Source organism: Cornus florida, unplaced genomic scaffold, assembly GCF_030987335.1.
Source record: "Cornus florida cultivar Cherokee Brave unplaced genomic scaffold, ASM3098733v1 CherokeeBrave_3.0.0_Hap2_Chr01, whole genome shotgun sequence".
Classification (NCBI taxonomy): domain Eukaryota; kingdom Viridiplantae; phylum Streptophyta; class Magnoliopsida; order Cornales; family Cornaceae; genus Cornus; species Cornus florida.
Genome location: NW_026775571.1, coordinates 120,704,789 through 120,723,720, shown reverse-complemented (window position 1 = coordinate 120,723,720; position 18,932 = coordinate 120,704,789). Strand labels below are relative to the sequence as shown.

The 18,932-nt window shown below is 37.6% G+C and overlaps 1 protein-coding gene across 2 annotated transcripts; it reads left to right on the top strand.

The window, feature by feature from the left end:
- Positions 1-14,429: 14,429 nt before the first annotated feature.
- Positions 14,430-17,649, top strand: LOC132267938 (putative protein FAR1-RELATED SEQUENCE 10). 2 transcript variants are annotated; one of them, XM_059768832.1, is made up of 3 exons: positions 14,430-15,893; positions 15,989-16,432; positions 16,489-17,649. In XM_059768832.1, the coding sequence occupies exons 1-3, from the start codon at positions 14,874-14,876 to the stop codon at positions 17,119-17,121; spliced, it is 2,097 nt and encodes a 698-aa protein (XP_059624815.1). In that variant the 5' UTR covers positions 14,430-14,873; the 3' UTR covers positions 17,122-17,649. The 2 variants fall into 2 exon arrangements, with proteins under 2 accessions (XP_059624815.1, XP_059624816.1); XM_059768833.1 differs by having other exon boundaries at positions 14,431-15,893; positions 16,510-17,649.
- The last annotated feature ends 1,283 nt before the right edge of the window (positions 17,650-18,932 follow it).

The window sequence follows — 18,932 nt, the reverse complement described above, 5'->3', positions numbered from 1 at the left end:
ATCTTATAATTAAATTAATGGATCATAGAGTTAGGTCATGCACGACAAATTTCCCAACTTTGAGGGTATCGTCACTATTTAAGTGGACCACATGTCTATATTTTTACAAGTTGTGTGTGGGTCCCTCGAATAAGTTCGTAGATTGGTCAAGGAGAGAATATATATATATATATATATATATCGAATAAGTTCGTAGACTGGTCAAGGAGAGAATATATATATTCGATATATATATATATATATATATATATAAAATTAAAAAATTAAAAATATATATATTTGTGGTATGCAAAAATTGAATGAAAATACAGTGGGTTGGGAAGAGAATAAGAATGAGATGGGCTGAGCCGTGCAGGTGTTTTAAATTGTGGTATGTGACCATGAGCCTAAAACAAACCATATTTTTAAGGGCTCAAATCCATTAACTTTGGTTCTACTAAAATGGTGCGTGGACCTATCTGTTCATTAGAATTTATTAATTTATGTGAAAACAATGAAAGAGAAATAAAAGGATAACATACTGGGTGAAGAAATTAGAATGTATGTGATGTTTTGAAAATTTTCGATCAATTTTTTTAATGGGCGTGAAGAGAAGAAGCCTGTTAGTGTGAAATCAAAGTGATTCATATATATGGCCTGTTTATTAACATTTTCACTTTCTTATTTTTATTTTCTCTAAAAATAAAATTATAATTGTCATTTCTAAAATTGAAATACATAATAGAATCATGTTTAATAATCTTTTATGCTTTCAATATTTTAAAGACAAGAAATTAGAAATTAAGTTTAATAATTATTATTTAAATTTTGGTTTCTAAATTCTAAGCACATGTTTGTATCCACCAAGCTCACATCCTCAGATAAACCTGTTACATCATCTTACCAAATTCTTAAAAACTTCAACCCAAATTGATAGACTCACACAGGAATTAGAGTGGGCATATTGCAAATGTTTGATTTATGAAATCAACTGTAATCAACCAGCAACAAAACTTCGTTCCTTCTCTTTTGAAAAAAATGGCCAAGAATACAGATCATAAAATCAACACAACAGATCCAACACAACACAGCTCTGGCCCCCTCTCCTCCTTACATGGACAAGGCCGCCGCCTCCGCATCCTCAAGCTTGCCTCTCGTCGCAATCGCCGCCGAAGTCACCGTAACAGACATCCCTCGTGTGCTCCTGAACCTCCGCTTAGTGGTTGTGGTGGGTTTTGATGTGTATGAGAGATCAAAGAGATGGTTGATTTGGGTTTCTACATTGATGGGGTTTGATGTGTATTAGAGAGGAGATGGATGATTGTGGCAGTGGCTGTGGTGGGATTTGATGTGTATGAGAGAGGAGAGAGATGGTTGATTTAGGTATATTATTTGATGGGGTTTAATGTGTATGAGAGAGAGTATTCGTCCAGTTAAAGAGAGATAGTGATAGAAAGTGTGGTGGATGGTGGATGGTGTCTTCCATCGTCGCCGGTGGGTAGTGTCTTCCATCGTCGCAGGTGGGTGGGATGAGATGATGATGACAGAGAAGGAGATGACGATGGTTAATGATGGTCGGGTGAGAATGGTGGGGTGAGATGATAGAGAGGGGGAGGATTATGGGTGAGTAAAATGCTACAGTAACTGAAAGTATTTTTGTGCACGGTGTAGAAAATTGAGAAAATAACAGTTCATCACTTTCTCTTTCTTTCATTAAATGTGAAAGTACTTTCTAAAATATGAAAAGTAAAATTATATTAATAAAAAAAAATTTTACTTTTTACTTCACGTTTTAGGAATTGACAATAAAAAATAGAAATCATTCCTGTTAGTAAACAGGCCCATAAAAAGTTGTGATACTTAAGATATAGCATGTTGATTAAAATATTAGACTAAAACACTTTAATCGTAAGTGTTTATGTGATTCTCTTCTATCATATCATATCCAATGACTGATAATAGAGACCTAATAATTTAATTATAATTTCTTTATATACTTCTTCTGTTTCAAAAAGAGTATTTCTTTTGGAAAAACGTAACTCTCACAAATTGAAGAGTCACGATTCTCTAAAAGAGACACTCTTTTTGGAACAATAGAAATACAACAGTATGTTGCATGGTTGATGCCAAAGGTGATGATGAACAATGGGTATGGATAATGGGTTAAAGGGGCAATGTTAGTGTCCGCATAAACCTTGGGGTGCGTTTAGTAACGTTTTCGTTTTCTATTTTTGCAGTCTTAAGAAAATAGAAACATGATTTTGTTTTCTTGAGTGAAAATAGAAAACAGAAATGATGTTTATTAACACTTGTTGTTGTCACAATTTTGAAAACATAAAATAATAATTGTGTTTAGTAATACAACATATTTGTTGTAAAATATACATAATATTCTTTAAATTTTTTATTTTTTCATTTCTGTTTTATTTTTTCATGGCAAGAATTTTAGGAATCAGTGATTAGAGGGGAGGGTAGATGACTTGAACACGAACTTTCGGATATAGGAAGCAACCCAACTACTCAGGCACGACACTTGTTTCCATTAATATCAAAAAGTCATAAATCTAAAAAATCTAATTTAAAATTATAAAAAAATACACAATATATCATAAGTACAAAATTAGATATATCAAGACAAAAACATTCCCACCAATTATGTATATAAATACATTTATATGTATGATGTATACATTTATTATGTGATATATAATATATTTAGCATATGATAATTTATTATGAATAAAAAATATTAAATAATATATCTTATATGTAATAAAATATATATTATGCTATAATATTATAAATTAATTATAATTTAATATTTACATATAATATAATATAGATATGATATATAATAATATAAAATATCTACAGCTTAATAATTTAATAACATTTTTTTTTTCTGAATTAATTTAATTTAATAACATTATATTCTATATCAAAAATTATTTGTCACAAAAAATCATTTACATTATTATTTAATATATTATATATTAAAATATATTTAATATACAATATTTAATTTATTCTAGATTAAAAATATATATTTTTATTAACATTTAATATGCAACTTAGTATATAACACAAATAATATGAATTTTATTTAAAATGAATAGTGCCTATGCACTAACATTAGTGAAAACGTTTCTTTGTTACAGTATCGAAAACATAAGAAACATCATTTTAATGTTTTCTCTTTTCTTCACAAAAATTGAAAGCATTTTCTCATCCAAGGCTCCATCCTAGGCTTAATCTCAAACCTACACTTGTCAATCATCTAAGCCAACAAGTGCACAAATCCTAGGCTAACAAGTGGGTGAATCTCCACTCTCTACATGTTATCATCCAAGGCATCAAAATGTTTTCACACAAATGTCAACAAGTGGACCAATGAAAGTGTGACACTTGTCACACTTTTTCTGAAAATTGCAAAAAGGTTCTTTTCTAAAATATCTTCTAAATTAAATTGTAAAATGGTCCATAAGATGAAAAATAATCACTTTATGAAATTACACTAAAACCCCAAAAGTTTAGAATAATTACTAAAAGTCATGCATCCATACTCTTTACAAGAAAAGTAAACATTTAACATGCTTTTCTACAAAAGTAAAAATACACATAGTATGGAATTTAAATATTGTGGATGCATGCAAAAATGGAAGCAAAACTGAACACGAAAATTGAGGTTGTGCCAACAAAGTGACAAACGGGAAAAAGAAGAAAAAAAATGAATAGTGTCACAAAAGTGAAAATGTGGAAATGATTCGGTCCATAAAGGAAGTTGTCAATCCAAAGGAAAGAGACTCAGAAACCATTCTTGAGCACTCGAGACGACAGTAAGCGACGAGAAACTGAACTCAGACAAGAAATTTCAACGAAAAAAATTCATCCGTGAAATTCTGAGGAAAATGAAAAGGAATGAAATAACCTGTGATGTCTGTGTATTTATTGTGTGTGTGTAGTGTAATATAAAAGTAAAAGAAAAATAATTTAATGGTGGGGCCCACAAGGCACTTTAGAAGAGGGTCAAGACTATAAAGTTGGTCTCATTTTCCTGATTCCCTTTCTCTCTCTTCGTGCATCTCTCTCTCAACCCGTAAGCTCATTTTTCTCTTATTTTTGGTTTCAACTTTGAGGTTAGATTTCTCACTCATTGGAATTAGGTTCCGTTTGAGGCAAAACGAAGCTCGTGTCAAGCTCTATACATCCATACCATCAATTTCCAGTTTTGAGTCTTCCTTGGAGCTCGAATTCGAGGACCCATTTTCTAGGGTTTTGGTGCAATCTTGAAGTAGGGGCCCTTAATTCATGAAATCTTGTACCTTAGTGAGTTAATTGCCTCTAATTGTTGTTTAATTTGATTAGTTGTTTAAAATCTAGAGAATTGTTGATATGTATGCATATATATTAGTTGTGTGACTATATTTGTTGATTGTTCTATGTGAAGCATGTTTAGGACTTGATTATATATGTTCATTGTGCTAGAACTTGTTATGTATAAGCATGTTATGACTTTCTTGATTATTCTTGCGAATTATGCCATGTTGCTTAAATTGGATAAAGTATGGAATGATGAACTTGTGTATGTCATTGAGGTATTCATGCATTAACATTGGGCAGGAAAAGGGAAAGAATTGATTTACTTCAAAAAGGGAAAATTTCGGGAAAGTGTTTTTGATGAAATGATTTTTATGCGAAACCCGGTCGCTGCGGGGTTACCAATGGGCCGGAGGTTAATATAGCCTAGAGAGGACTAGGGAGTCGCCCTAGTGTGGTTGAGCTAGCTAGGCCCCATAATGACGCCGCGGGGTTACCAAGGGTCAGGGACACTAGCCAATCCTCCTCTCGTGTCGCGGCGGGGTTACCAAAGGGCGGGTTGTATTAACGTTTGAAAGTGATGGTTTTGAGAATAAAAAATGGGGAGTGTCATTGACATGCATTGCATTTCATTGCATTGCATTGCATTGTTTATAATTGGAATTGAATTGTATGTTGTATTTGATCCCCTACGTTGTATGATCCCTATCTCCCATTGGCCTATACTTTGCTTGAATTCACAAGGACATAAGATTTGTGTCTTAAGTGTCACCTACTGAGCATATAGCTCACCCTACTATTTATACATTTTTTTCAGGTCTTAGAAAAGAACCGGTGGACGACAATCCACCCCAACTTTGAAAGTTGCTAGAGGAACATTTTCCTTGTTATTTTGTAATAGACTACTCCTTTGTTCATCCCTCATTTTTGTAAAATTCTAAAGGTGTAATGATGTAAATTTCTTTTGAAGAACCATGATCATGTAATACACTTATGATACTCGATGACATATGGGATGCGAACTTGATGATATGTAACTTGTTGATGAATGGAAGGATAATCCTAGCTTGAAGCATTGTCTAGATTAGTAGGTTGTATCATTATCTTTTGTTGCCGTGAATTCAGAAATTAGTTGCATGACAGGTTAAATACGCATTTAAACAGGTTGCGGTAGGTCCATTTTTAGGGGAGGTTATTCCGAATTTTTTTAAAAAAAATTCTTGGCATTAGTTTTGGGATCGTTACAAATTTGGTATCAGAGCAAAGGTTCGAAAACCTTTAGGACGACGGGTAGAGGCCTACATAGAGTCGCATGGAATGTTGTTTGTGTTGCTTACTTGACTACTTGCTACGTGGTATCTTATTTAAATGAGCATGCTTAACTGCCTATGTGCTTACTTGTTTATGTTAAAATGTTTCTTGCATAGTCTTGCATGCTAAGTGTTGTACGGTATTAATTCTTGTTGAGTCATCCACAGTTGACCTTAGTGTCATGTTTCTGAATCGTTTTCTCGTTTTATAGCACGATGTCACGGCGTGAGGAACCTAGAGAAGTTGGCCTTAGGCCAACAAGGGACGATGTTGGTGAGAGCTCTAGCTCCAATCCGGCGGAGCCAGTTGATGAGAACATGCTTCTTAGGGACTTGATTCCACCAAGAGTTGTTCCCCTAAGAAGAGAGAATGTTGAAACACCCGTACCCGTAGAAGTGGGTGAAGGTTTTGTGGCACTAGAGTTGAATCGATTGTTGCAAAATGCTGTGAGAGCAACTATTGTTGCTCAGCCGCAGTTGGTACCACAACCTACAGTTCGAGTTGAGGAGACTCCAGCTCAGAAGCGTCTCAAGATCATTAAGGGGTTTTCTCAGCTGATGCCGGTTATGTTTGAGGGCGGTGTGGACCCAATGGTAGCCGACAACTACATGGATCAAGTCATAACTCAGTTGACCTCAATGGATGTGACAGAGGATCACTTGAAGATCATCCTAGCAACTTACAAGTTTGCTATGGATGCCAAGGTTTGGTGGAAGTCAGTCACCAACCAGTACAAGATTGAAGAGATGAGCTGGGACAGGTTCAAGGAGCTGTTTTATGAGAAGTATTTTCCGCTTTCCAAAAGATGGGAGTTATAAGACCAGTTTCATAATCTTATTCAAGGGAACATGTCAGTGGCGGAGTATGAGAACAAGTTCACCTCACTCTCTCGTTTTGCTCCAGAAGTGGTGAGAGATGAAGCTAACAAGACTCAGAAGTTTGTCTCGGGTCTTAATGATCGAATGAGGCCGTTGATCACGGCACAATTTATTAAGGTTTACTCTGAAGCAGTGGAAAGGGCTTTGATGCTGGAGGCTGACAATAGAGAGAAGTATGCAAGAAGAGAGCAATTGAAGCAAAAGAGGGGTGCAGGGCCATCCTCAGAGGGATCTTCTTGGAAAAGGAACAGGGGCAGTCCATCTCAGTTTCAGGGGCAACAGTTTACAAGATCTGCTCCTACCACTCCTATGCCAGCTGGATCTGACAGGAGTGCAGTTGTTTGTTATCAGTGTCAGCAGCCCGGACATTACAAGTCCAGTTGTCCGATGAGATCGTCTTCAGTTTCGTCAGCTCCGAAGGCTTGTTATGAGTGTGGCCAGCAGGGTCACTTGATTCGTGATTGTCCGAGTCAGAGAGCAGGCACCATTAGTGGCAGAGGGTCACAGCAGAGGCCGTCACAATCGGCTACAGTTCAGTCAGGTTTCAGACCACCACCACCACAGCCTACTATGTCTTCACAGGGTTCACGATCAGTTAGAAGGGATACTCCTACTATGTCAGTGCAGCAGTCAGGTGTTCAGGTTGGCAGTCCTCAGGCATAGGTACCACAGGGACGTGTTTTTGCACTGGCACAGACCGATGCATCTTCTGGACCGTCAGTTCTTCGAGGTATATTTCCAGTGTTTGGTTGTTGGGCTCGTGTTTTGTTTGACTCTGGTGCATCTCATTCTTTCATTTTATCATCATTTGCACTTGCATCGGGGTTAGAGGTTAGTTTCATGGATCGGGCGTTATGTGTTGATACGCCAGTTGGGATTTCAGTGTCATTGAGCCGAGTTGTGCGGGATTGCTCCATTGTGATAGCCGGGCGGACCTTTGTGTTTGACCTTATCCTCCTGGAGATGACTAGCTTTGATGTCATTCTCGGGATGGATTGGTTGGCTTCATTTCATGCCACGATCGACTGTTACAGAGGAAGGGTTACAGTTTGCACTCCCGAGGGAGACTGTTTCTTTTTCGTGGGAGATCGGAGTGATTCCCACATTTCATCGTTTTATGGGGTTCGTGGACGAAGTCATGGTGATTATTTCTTAACTAGTCTTCTAGCCGAAGAAGATGATGTCGTGGGAGAAGTTTATCCGGCGATTGTTTGTGACTTCTTGGATGTTTTTCCAGAAGATTTGACAGAGTTGCCTCCACACCGAGAAGTGGAGTTCACTATTGATTTGATACATGGTACTGTGCCGATTTCTATGGCACCGTATCGTATGGCACCAGTTGAATTGGAAGAATTGAAGAGGCAGCTTGATGATTTGAGGATGAAAGGTTTCATCCGACCGAGTGTGTCACCGTGGGGCGCACCAGTCTTGTTTGCTAAGAAGAAAGATGGTTCGTTGAGGTTGTGCATTGATTATCGAAAGTTGAATCATGCCACCATCAAGAACAAGTATCCTTTGCCAAGGATAGATGATTTATTTGATCAGTTGAGGGGAGCCAGTTGTTTCTCGAAGATTGACTTGAGGTCTGGCTATTATCAGTTGCGGGTTAGGGATGAGGATATCCTGAAGACAGCATTCCGTACATGGTATGGACATTATGAGTTCCTTGTTATGCCTTTTGGCTTGACTAATGCGCCAGCGGCATTCATGGACTTGATGAACCGCGTCTTTCACGATTACTTGGACCAGTTTGTGGTAGTTTTCGTGGATGACATTCTTGTGTACTCACGGACTCGGGAAGATCACGAGGTCCATTTGAGTATTGTTTTACAGATTTTACGGGAGCACCGATTGTATGCCAAATACGAGAAATGTGAGTTTTGGCTATAGGAGGTGAAGTTTTTGGGGCATGTTGTTTCAGAAGGTGGAGTTTCAGTTAATCTATCAAAGGTTGAAGCAGTTTTGACTTGGGAGCGACCCAAGAATGTGTTTGAGATCCGTAGTTTCCTTGGTTTAGCGGGTTACTATCGGAGATTTGTGAAGGATTTCTCCCGTTTGGCAGCTCCTATGACCCGTTTGACCCGGAAAGGGGTCAAGTTTGTCTGGAATAAGGCCAGTGATTCATCTTTTTAGGAGTTGAAGACGAGATTGACTACAGCTCCAGTGTTGGTAATACCTGAGCGAGGCTTGGGTTATGTGATCTATTGTGATGCTTCACGTGACGGGTTGGGATGTGTGTTGATGCAGAATGGTAGAGTAGTGGCTTATGGGTCTCGACAGTTGAAGACTCACGAGCTTAACTACCCTACTCATGACCTGGAGTTAGCGGCAGTTGTGTTTGCCTTGAAGTGTTGGAGACATTATTTGTATGGTGAGAAATTCGAGGTATACTCGGATCATAAAAGTCTCAAGTACCTTTTTTCCCAAAAGGACTTGAACAACAGACAGAGACGATGGGTTGAGTACTTGGAAGATTACAACTTTGATTTGCAGTATCATCCGGGCAAGGCAAATGTTGTAGCTGATGCCTTAAGCCGAAAATCTCATGGAACTTTGGCCAGTTTAGCTATTCGGAAGTGGAAGATGCTTAAAGATCTGGCAGAGATGGGATTACAGTGTTGTGATGATGATGCTTGTAGTGAGTCGGCATTCTTATTTAGTCTTGTGGCTTAGCCTACTCTTGTTGTACGAGTGATTGAGTCACAGAGACAGGACCCGGACTTAGATGCCATCCACGCTTTGATCTCTAGTGGTGAGACAGTGAAAGATTGGGCCTTGCATGCAGATGGGGGTTTACGGTTTAGGGGTTTGTTGGTGGTTCCCACAGTTTGTCGTGAGGATGTCCTACGGGAGTTTCACACTTCCCGCTTTGCAGTTCATCCAGGTGGTACCAAGATGTATCACAATTTAAGACGTCAGTATTGGTGGAACGGGATGAAGAAAGATGTTGCACAGTTTGTGGCTAGATGCCTTACCTGTCAGCAGGTGAAGGCCGAGCATCAGAGGCCAGCTGGTTTGTTGCAACCATTACCTGTAGCGCAATGGAAATAGGAGCATATTGCTATGGATTTTGTGACAGGTTTTCCAAGGTCAAGAAGGGGCAATGAGGCTGTATGGGTCATCATTGACAGATTGACCAAGACGGCTCACTTTTTACCTATTAAGACAACAGATGATGCAGAGAAGCTTGGTGTTCTTTATGTGAAGGAGATTGTAAGGTTGCATGGAGTTCCTGTAACCATTGTGTCAGCTAGGGATGCTAAGTTCACTTCGAAGTTCTGGGAAGGACTTCAAATAGCGTTTGGTTCAGCGTTGCATCTTAGTACGGCATTCCATCCACAGACGGACGGTCAGTCGGAGCGTACTATCCAGATTTTGGAGGATATGCTTTGGGCATGTGTGCTTGACTTGGGTGGTAGTTGGGAGGATCACCTTCCACTTATTGAGTTCGCCTACAACAACAGTTATCAGGCGAGCATCCAGATGGCTCCATTTGAGGCGTTGTATGGTAGACCTTGTAGGTCTCCTGTTTGTTGGATTGAGGTAGGCGAGACAGCCGCCTTAGGACCCGACATTGTACTCGAGACTACTGAGAAGATTAAGTTGATAAGACAGAGGTTACTTACAGCTCAGAGCCGACAGAAGAGCTATGCGGATAAGCGGAGACGACCGTTATCCTTTGAGGTGGGAGACCACGTTTTTCTACGGGTTTCTCCACGGAAGGGATTGATGAGATTCCGAAAAAGTGGCAAGTTGTCGCCACGATTTATTGGACCGTTTGAGATTTTGGACTGAGTAGGAGAGGTTGCCTACAGGCTTGCTTTGCCACCACAGTTGGATAGGGTCTACAATGTTTTCCATGTATCGATGTTACGGAAGTACGAACCGGATCCATCTCACATTTTGAGTTGGGTAGATGTGGACATTGATGAGGATGTTTCCTACGAGGAAGGATCAGTTCAGATTCTTGACACACAACAGAAGGTGTTGAGGAACAAGACTTGAAAATCCTTTGGAGACACCATGGAGTCGAGGAAGCTACTTGGGAGCTCGAATAGGAGGTTCGGTCCAAGTACCCAGCGTTGTTTTCTTCCTCAGGTATGTCTTGATTTCGGGGACGAAATCCTTATAAGTTGGGGAGAATGTGATGTCTGTGTATTTATTGTGTGTGTGTAGTGTAATATAAAAGTAAAAGAAAAATAATTTAATGGTGGGGCCCACAAGGCATTTTAGAAAAGGGTCAAGACCATAAAGTTGGTCTCATTTTCCTGATTCCCTTTCTCTCTCTTCGTGTATCTCTCTCTCAACCCGTAAGCTCATTTTTCTCTTATTTTTGGTTTCAACTTTGAGGTTAGATTTCTCACTCATTTCTTGTTGGAATTAGGTTCCGTTTGAGGCAAAACGAAGCTCGTGTCAAGCTCTATACATCCATACCATCAATTTTCAGTTTTGAGTCTTCCTTGGAGCTCGAATTTGAGGACTCATTTTCTAGGGTTTTGGTGCAATCTTGAGGTAGGGGCCCTTAATTCATGAAATCTTGTACCTTAGTGAGTTAATTGCCTCTAATTGTTGTTTAATTTGATTAGTTGTTTAAAATCTAGAGAATTGTTGATATGTATGCATATATGTTAGTTGTGTGACTATATTTGTTGATTGTTCTATGTGAAGCATGTTTAAGACTTGATTATATATGTTCATTATGCATAAACTTGTTATGTATAAGCATGTTATGACTTTCTTGATTATTCTTGCGAATTATGCCATGTTGCTTAAATTGGATAAAGTATGGAATGATGAACTTGTGTATGTCATTAAGGTATTCATGCATTAACATTGGGCAGGAAAAGGGAAAGAATTGATTTACTTCAAAAAGGGAAAATTTCGGGAAAGTGTTTTTGATGAAATGATTTTTATGCGAAACCCGGTTGCTGCGGGGTTACCAACGGGCCGGAGGTTAATATAGCCTAGAGAGGACTAGGGAGTCGCCCTAGTGTGGTTGAGCTAGCTGGGCCCTATAATGACGCCGCGGGGTTACCAAGGGTCAGGGACACTAGCCAATCCTCCTCTCATGTCGCGGCGGGGTTACCAAAGGGCGAGCTGTATTAACGTTTGAAAGTGATGGTTTTGAGAATAAAAAATGGGGAGTGTCATTGACATGCATTGCATTTCATTGCATTGCATTGCATTGTTTATAATTAGAATTGAATTGTATGTTGTATTTGATCCCCTACGTTGTATGATCCCTATCTCCCATTGGCCTATGCTTTGCTTGAATTCATAAGGACACAAGATTTGTGTCTTAAGTGTCACCTACTGAGCATATAGCTCACCCTACTATTTATACATTTTTTTCAGGTCTTAAAAAAGAACCGATGGACGACAATCCACCCCAACTTTGAAAGTTGCTAGAGGAGCATTTTCTTTGTTATTTTGTAATAAACTACTCCTTTGTTCATCCCTCATTTTTGTAAAATTCCAAAGGTGTAATGATGTAAATTTCTTTTGAAGAACCATGATCATGTAATACACTTATGATACTCGATGACATATGGGATGCGAACTTGATGATATGTAACTTGTTGATGAATGGAAGGATAATCCTAGCTTGAAGCATTGTCTAGATTAGTAGGTTGTATCATTATCTTTTGTTGCCGTGAATTCGGAAATTAGTTGCATGACAGGTTAAATACGCATTTAAACAGGTTGCGGTAGGTCCATTTTTAGGGGAGGTTATGCCGAATTTTTTTTTTTAAAATTCTTGGCATTAGTTTTGGGATCGTTACATAACCGGGTCATTACATAAATGATGTATATGATTGCTGTAAACCTGTAAAACAATGAGGAAATATTAATTCATAACTGTACTAAGGAATGGAATAAGGTGAATTTGAGGAAAAACATGTAGGTTGTGCACTGTTTTGATTAATAAACTTATTTACTGGAACTTGGAGGTTATTTTATTTATGATTTAATACTGTTAATTATATTTAGACAGAGTTATAAGTATAGTAGATCACCTAAAATTAACTATACTTGGTTTGGAATAAATTGATATTTGTTTACTATTAACTGGATCAATTTCTGGATAGTTTGGAGGATATAAAATGCTTAGATTTACTTTAGCAATTTATATAGTTGGAACATGATTTTTAGGTTATATATTGAATGCCTAATATCGTTACATATGTATTAATTTATATTAATGCATATTTTGGAGAAAAGGTTGATGAATGTATAGTGTTGGCTTATTAACTATTCTATTTGGAGATTGTATGCATCGGTATGGAACGGTGGCATACTAGGGATGGATTAGTTCAAACATTAAGTCCTACCTATTCTGTATTGAAGTATGGATAACCATAAAGGTTAAGTCCTACTCATATTTGTGTCATGTCAATAAAATACTTGAATTACCTACTTTGGTTTTTGGATAGATTGTTATACATATATCAGGCCACTATACCAGATGGATGATATTGTGTATTAGGAGTATACGGATTTTATATATTTATGTTATGGTGCTATGATATGAGCTTGAGTCTCAGGATCATAGTTAGGGTGCGTATATTGCCTAGGATGGATAACTAGACAGTAATTGTTGTTCCCTAGTAGGTCTAGGTACACATGACCATGTTACGTGTGATTTGCATGGTATCTCTACTCAAGCTGAGACAGACCTATTGGGCTAGTGAGCGTCCTATAGTGTGTACTTATACATATATGGACTATTCTAGTTATTGTTGAGCTATCTAGGATGTATCTGTGTATCAGGTTTCTGTATGGGTCGTAGTAGGATATGACTTGCATGTGGGCCTGATTCACTCTCTTATTTTTCAGGTGCTCGTCAATTCCAGAGTTAGAGATTGATTGTATAGAGCAGATACAGACACTCATTCCCGAGATATTTGATAGGGGTCCACTAGATTGATCGTTTGAGATATTTGATAGGGGTCCACTAGATGGATTCCCGAGTTGTTAAATTAATGGAGGTTTTGGATTATTGGATTTTAACATTAATACTTTGAGGATGTTATTTAATTAGAATTCTTTTCAGTTTATTATTTTATTCTTATTTCATGTTTGTATTATGTGCTTATTTACATATTGATTGTCTGATATCTCTCGAATCTGTACTCAAACTTGATCACCCGTGACTCTAGAATCGAGGGGTATCACAAAAGTTGACTTTTGACATGTTATGTAACCCTTCAATGTGCAAATTGCAATGGGTGATGCTATGCACAATTCTTATGCTTTTATAGAAATACCAGCAATACTCCATTAGTTTTCTGGTTCGTTACTGTTTTTGTTATTCTTTTATTGCTTTTCCAAAGAAAGGGCAAATAAGAGAATTCATGGTAATTACAGAAGAGATGCAAAATCTTCTTTCTTGCATTTTCTGTTACTCAGTATTATCTTTTCTTTTAAACTTTTAGTTGGTTGAAGCATATATGTGAAAAGGCCTCTTAATTTTTTTTTGTCTTACGCTTTAAGTTGTAATGATTAAAGTAACCACGTAAACTACCTCTCAATAGTGGGGTAATTGTGGAGTGTGAGTCATGAGTACTTTTGAAAAGTAATTTTGTTGTTTTATTTTATATTTTTTGAAAAGACAATATAGAGTACAAAAAAAAAAATAAAAAAAGAGTTAAAGTACTCATGATTGGCGCTCCGTAATTATTAAATTTAACATCCCAGCAAGGGAATTTAATCAAACCTGACCCCAATCCGCACAATCACAAACCTTTCTATTCTATGGATTGGGTCAACTAGAGATGGGCTTGCTGAACCTAGCCCATATCTGTTTGAGCTATTTTTTAGCTTCTGCTTTTACTATCCATCATTTGGCCCAACACAGAAACAGCTCCGCCCACCCGAATCGAGGCTGGTCTGTGTAGCTTTCAATCGGGGGAGGGGGATATAGAAAGAGAGAGAGTATTAAGGGCATCCGAGCCGTGGGAGGAAGAAAGAGTTTATAGCACATGTCTCCTTGACTGGTACGCAAAATTTTCAGTATTCAATTCATTTTTTCTCACCATCTTTAAGCTATTGACTCTTGATTTCCATATACAATTACATACACTGTTGTGTGTGTGTATATATATATAGATATATATGCTTGTAGATATTGCTCCCCAACTTGAAACCGAAAGAAAAAAATCACACCATTTCAAGAAATCAATCGATAGAAAAATTGAGAATTGGTAGTTAATTTATTCGTATCACTCGTGAACCAGAAAAACTTATTTTAATGTTTCTTCCCTTAGATGGATGTCCACTGCCAGCTTTTGTCAAGGATTTGAATAGAATTAATTGGACACACACACATATATATATGTATATATATATAATATTTATGCAAAGATATACTTAAATCAAGTTGGAATAATGGTGTCAATACCTTCAAAAAATATATGGATGCGGAGGCAGCAATGCCCATGTGGGGATTGGAAATGTTTCATTACATATGATGGAGACTCCGAGGAGACCAACATGGCATCACAATTGGTTAAGAACGATTCAGCATCGGCTGAGGCTATGGTTGCCCCTTATGTTGGAATGTTGTTTAAGAGTGATGATGATGCATTTGAGTATTATGGGAATTTTGCGAGAAAGAATGGGTTTTCTATTAGGAAAGAGAGGTCTAGATTGAGCCCACAGTTGGGTATATATAAACGGGACTTTGTTTGCTATCGTGCTGGCTTTGCTCCAGCCAAAAAGAAGCAGACTGGGGAGCACCATAGAGATAGGAAATCAGTTCGGTGTGGATGTGATGCGAAAATGTACTTGTCCAAGGAGGTTGTTGATGGGGTTTCTCAGTGGTTTGTTGTGCAATTCAGTAATGTGCATAACCATGAATTGTTAGAAGATGATCAGGTGCGTCTCCTCCCTGCTTATCGGAAAATCCATGAGGCCGATCAAGAGCGAATTCTTTTGCTTTCCAAAGCTGGGTTCCCGGTACATCGTATTGTTAAGATGTTGGAATTGGAAAAGGGCATCCAGGGAGGACAATTGCCCTTTTTGGAGAGGGATGTTAGAAATTTTGTTCAGAATCGAAAGAAAGTTGTTCAAGAAAATGATGCCTTGCTGACCGAGAAAAGAGAAAATGATACGATGGATCTTCTTGAAGCCTGCAGGGCTGCAAAGGAGGGGGATCCATACTTTGTTTATGATGTTACGGTTGATGAGAATGAAAAGGTTGAGAACATTGCTTGGTCATACGGAGACTCTGTTCATGCATACGCCATGTTTGGTGATGTAGTTTATTTTGACACAACATACCGTTCGGTCACATATGGTCTGCTTTTCGGAGCATGGCTTGGCATTGACAACCATGGAAAAGTTATCTTCTTTTGTTGTGCTCTGTTACAAGACGACACTCCCCGTTCCTTTTCTTGGGCTTTACAGGTTTATCATCCAAACCCTCGAATGATCATTTTACTTTTGTTGTGCTTTTTTATTTCCTAATCCTGATCTTGTTTTACTTTTTCTATTTACTACAGACTTTTGTCCATTTTATGAAAGGAAGATGTCCACAAACAATTCTAACTGATCTTGACCATGGGCTTAGAGATGCCATAAGAAGTGAATTACCAAATACCAAACATGTTACCTCTATATGGAATATTCTGCCCAAGGTATCCTGTTGGTTTTGTTTTCCACTTGGACCAAGATATACGGAATTTAAATCTGAGTTTGATGCACTGTGTCATTTAGAGAGTACAGAGGATTTTGAATATCAATGGAATCAGATGGTTTCTCGATTTGGACTTAGTTCAGATAAGCACATTGCTTTACTCTTTTCTGTCCGGGCATCTTGGGCATTATCCTATACAAGAGGTTGCTTTCTTGCTAGAATGGCATCAACTGCATATTCAAAGTCCACAGTTGCATTCTTGAAAGGAATCTTCAGTGCACAAACATGTTTGCGTAGTTTCTTTGAGCAGGTATATGAATTATTAGTTCCACTTCTTACTAATATATGCTTATGTATAATTGTTAGATTTATTTGGAACTTGTTCAGGTGGGGATTTCTTCAAATTCTAAAATTCAGGAACGTGAAGAGATGCAGTATATGCATGTAAGAACATGCTTACCCATAGAAGAGCATGCACGAAATATTCTTACCCCTTTTGCCTTCAATGCGTTACAGCAGGAATTGGTGGTAACTATGCAATATGCTAACTCTGAAATGGCTAATGGGTCATATATCGTACGCCACTTCAAGAAGATGGACGAAGAACGTCTAGTTATATGGATACCAGAAGATGAACAAATTCACTGTTCTTGCAAGGAATTTGAATCTTCAGGAATCTTATGTAGACATGCTCTTCGAGTACTTCTGGTAAAGAACTACTTTCAACTTCCTGAGAAATATTATCTGAGTCGATGGCAACAAGGGATCCCACTAGTTCCTGACGATGCTCACAGTAATCAGAACAACGATGATGAATGGTCTCAAGAATTCCGTTCCCTTACTGCAATCCTGTTTTCAGAGTCATCTATCACAAAAGAGCGTTCTGATTATGTTCATAGAGAACTTGGAAAAGAACTTACAAGGCTCATTAATGATGTGAGAAATATGCCAACCAGTGATTTAGTTGCCATGGATTTGACAGGTTCACCAACTAGTTGATATATAGAGCAATGGATGTTCCATATGGTAACAAATACAACTAGCCAAGATTTCTTGTTCAGTGGGAGGGATGACCAAAATACAATGCAATCTATAAAGTGATGGAAGAATGGGATGTTTGAGCATTCTCCAAGTAGAAAGTTCAGCAGAATACATGTTAGTTTCAGATATTGGGCTATCAGAAGTAAATATTAAGAAATTGATTTCTGATCAGTCGCCAAATTGCCAATAAATCTTTGTGGTTTCTTGGATGAATGGTTACTGAAAGCTGTAAAGAATATGGTCGAGGAAAAGGTTAACTTATCTAAGATGGTTTATTATGTGTTATGTGGCAAACTGAAAAGTGTCCTATTTTATTCTTCCTTTGTCTATTTTATTTTTACCATTAACTGTATAGAGCCTCTTCCAATACCGGTTTGATTTTAGAAGGTATAAGGATGAGCAACATGGGTTCTGAAATTTGTTGTCTTTCACACTTCATCGATGCCTTCTGCATTAATCAATTTCAGCTCATGGTGTTGATGTTCATGTTCCTGTGGATAATATCTGGGAATGAATGTGTAAGCATTTTGATTTCATCCATATTTTTTCCCTTTTTGGCTAGGTATTTCAATTTCATAAAATTTCATAAGGATTAGAATATATATATATATACACATATATATTCCCCTCTATAATAAATTTGTAGTGTTTTGTATGCAGCGTTTTAATCATAAAGAACTATATAGCCACTATTAAGTTGAATTTGACAGAGTTAAAACATTTTATCCTTTGGCGGCCCTATTATCAGGACCTTTGCACTTTTAGAGACAGGATATTGTCCATACTCCTTGATAGTTTCTACTTCAGTACTGATTTTCTCAGTGGTATATCTGCTCATTTTGCAAACTTATTGAGTCTTGCATTTTCAATATTCATAAGTTCATGCATATGTATATATTATTTTTGTCTCTTACTATGAGATTGAACTCTTTCCCTTTGAGAAAATTCAGCTTGTGCAATAGGTTGTCACGGTCAATCTACTTTTCCCTCTAGTGGAGTTGAGATGACAATCAAGGTTGTTCACTTTTTTCAGTAATCAAAATTCAAAAGTGCACAAAAACACCATGAGTGAATTCAAAATCAAAATGGGTTTTAAAGGCTATTCAAATGGCTTTGCCTCAGGTCCCTGAAGTCAGTGAACATCTACAGAAGCTAGAGGTTGATTAAATTGCAGCCGTGTTACAATGTCTAACCATTGCCTAATCTATCACCTTGTAAATGATTTGAACTTAAATTGACTAGGATATGTCTCAATTGAGAAGCAAGAGCAGCAATTGCATTTTACTTTTTAGAGTCTAGTTGCAACATTTTAGAAGTATTATTAGGTTGAAGTTTTTTGTTTTTGGCCCATGTGGAATAAAGGATTCCGAAATGGTTCTCGAGTCTCTGGTCTACATAAACTCATGTTATGCACTTAGATGGTTGAAAATCAAATATAATACCTGTTTTTATCTTGTTTTGGGTTTTCAGAAGAAGCAGGTGCAGATACGTAATGAAAATTTTTGTTCGGTGAAGTTGTATATTTACTTTTTAAAGTATTAGTTAATGTATGACCATGACTGTAATGTCTCTGTTTTTTGTCGTACTTATTCTTTACTTCATTTTGCTGCAAAAACTTTCGACGTCCAATACATTTTATGCATGTTTTTAGGTAATTCCCTATGCAGGAATTAGCAAACAGGATGTTGCTTGGCATGGTTAATATCTCCAGATGGTAATTGTTCAGAGCCCTCGGGTTGGATGATCTGCAGTTATATTAGCTTGCCTCA

What these genes read in the sequence shown, in the direction of transcription:
- LOC132267938 (XM_059768832.1), top strand. Translation starts at nt 14,874, where the DNA reads ATGGTGTCAATACCTTCAAAAAATATATGGATGCGGAGGCAGCAATGC. An exon ending in CCTTTTCTTGGGCTTTACAG is followed by an intron (nt 15,894 to 15,988) that starts GTTTATCATCCA and finishes TATTTACTACAG; the next exon opens with ACTTTTGTCCATTTTATGAA. An exon ending in TGCGTAGTTTCTTTGAGCAG is followed by an intron (nt 16,433 to 16,488) that starts GTATATGAATTA and finishes TATAATTGTTAG; the next exon opens with ATTTATTTGGAACTTGTTCA.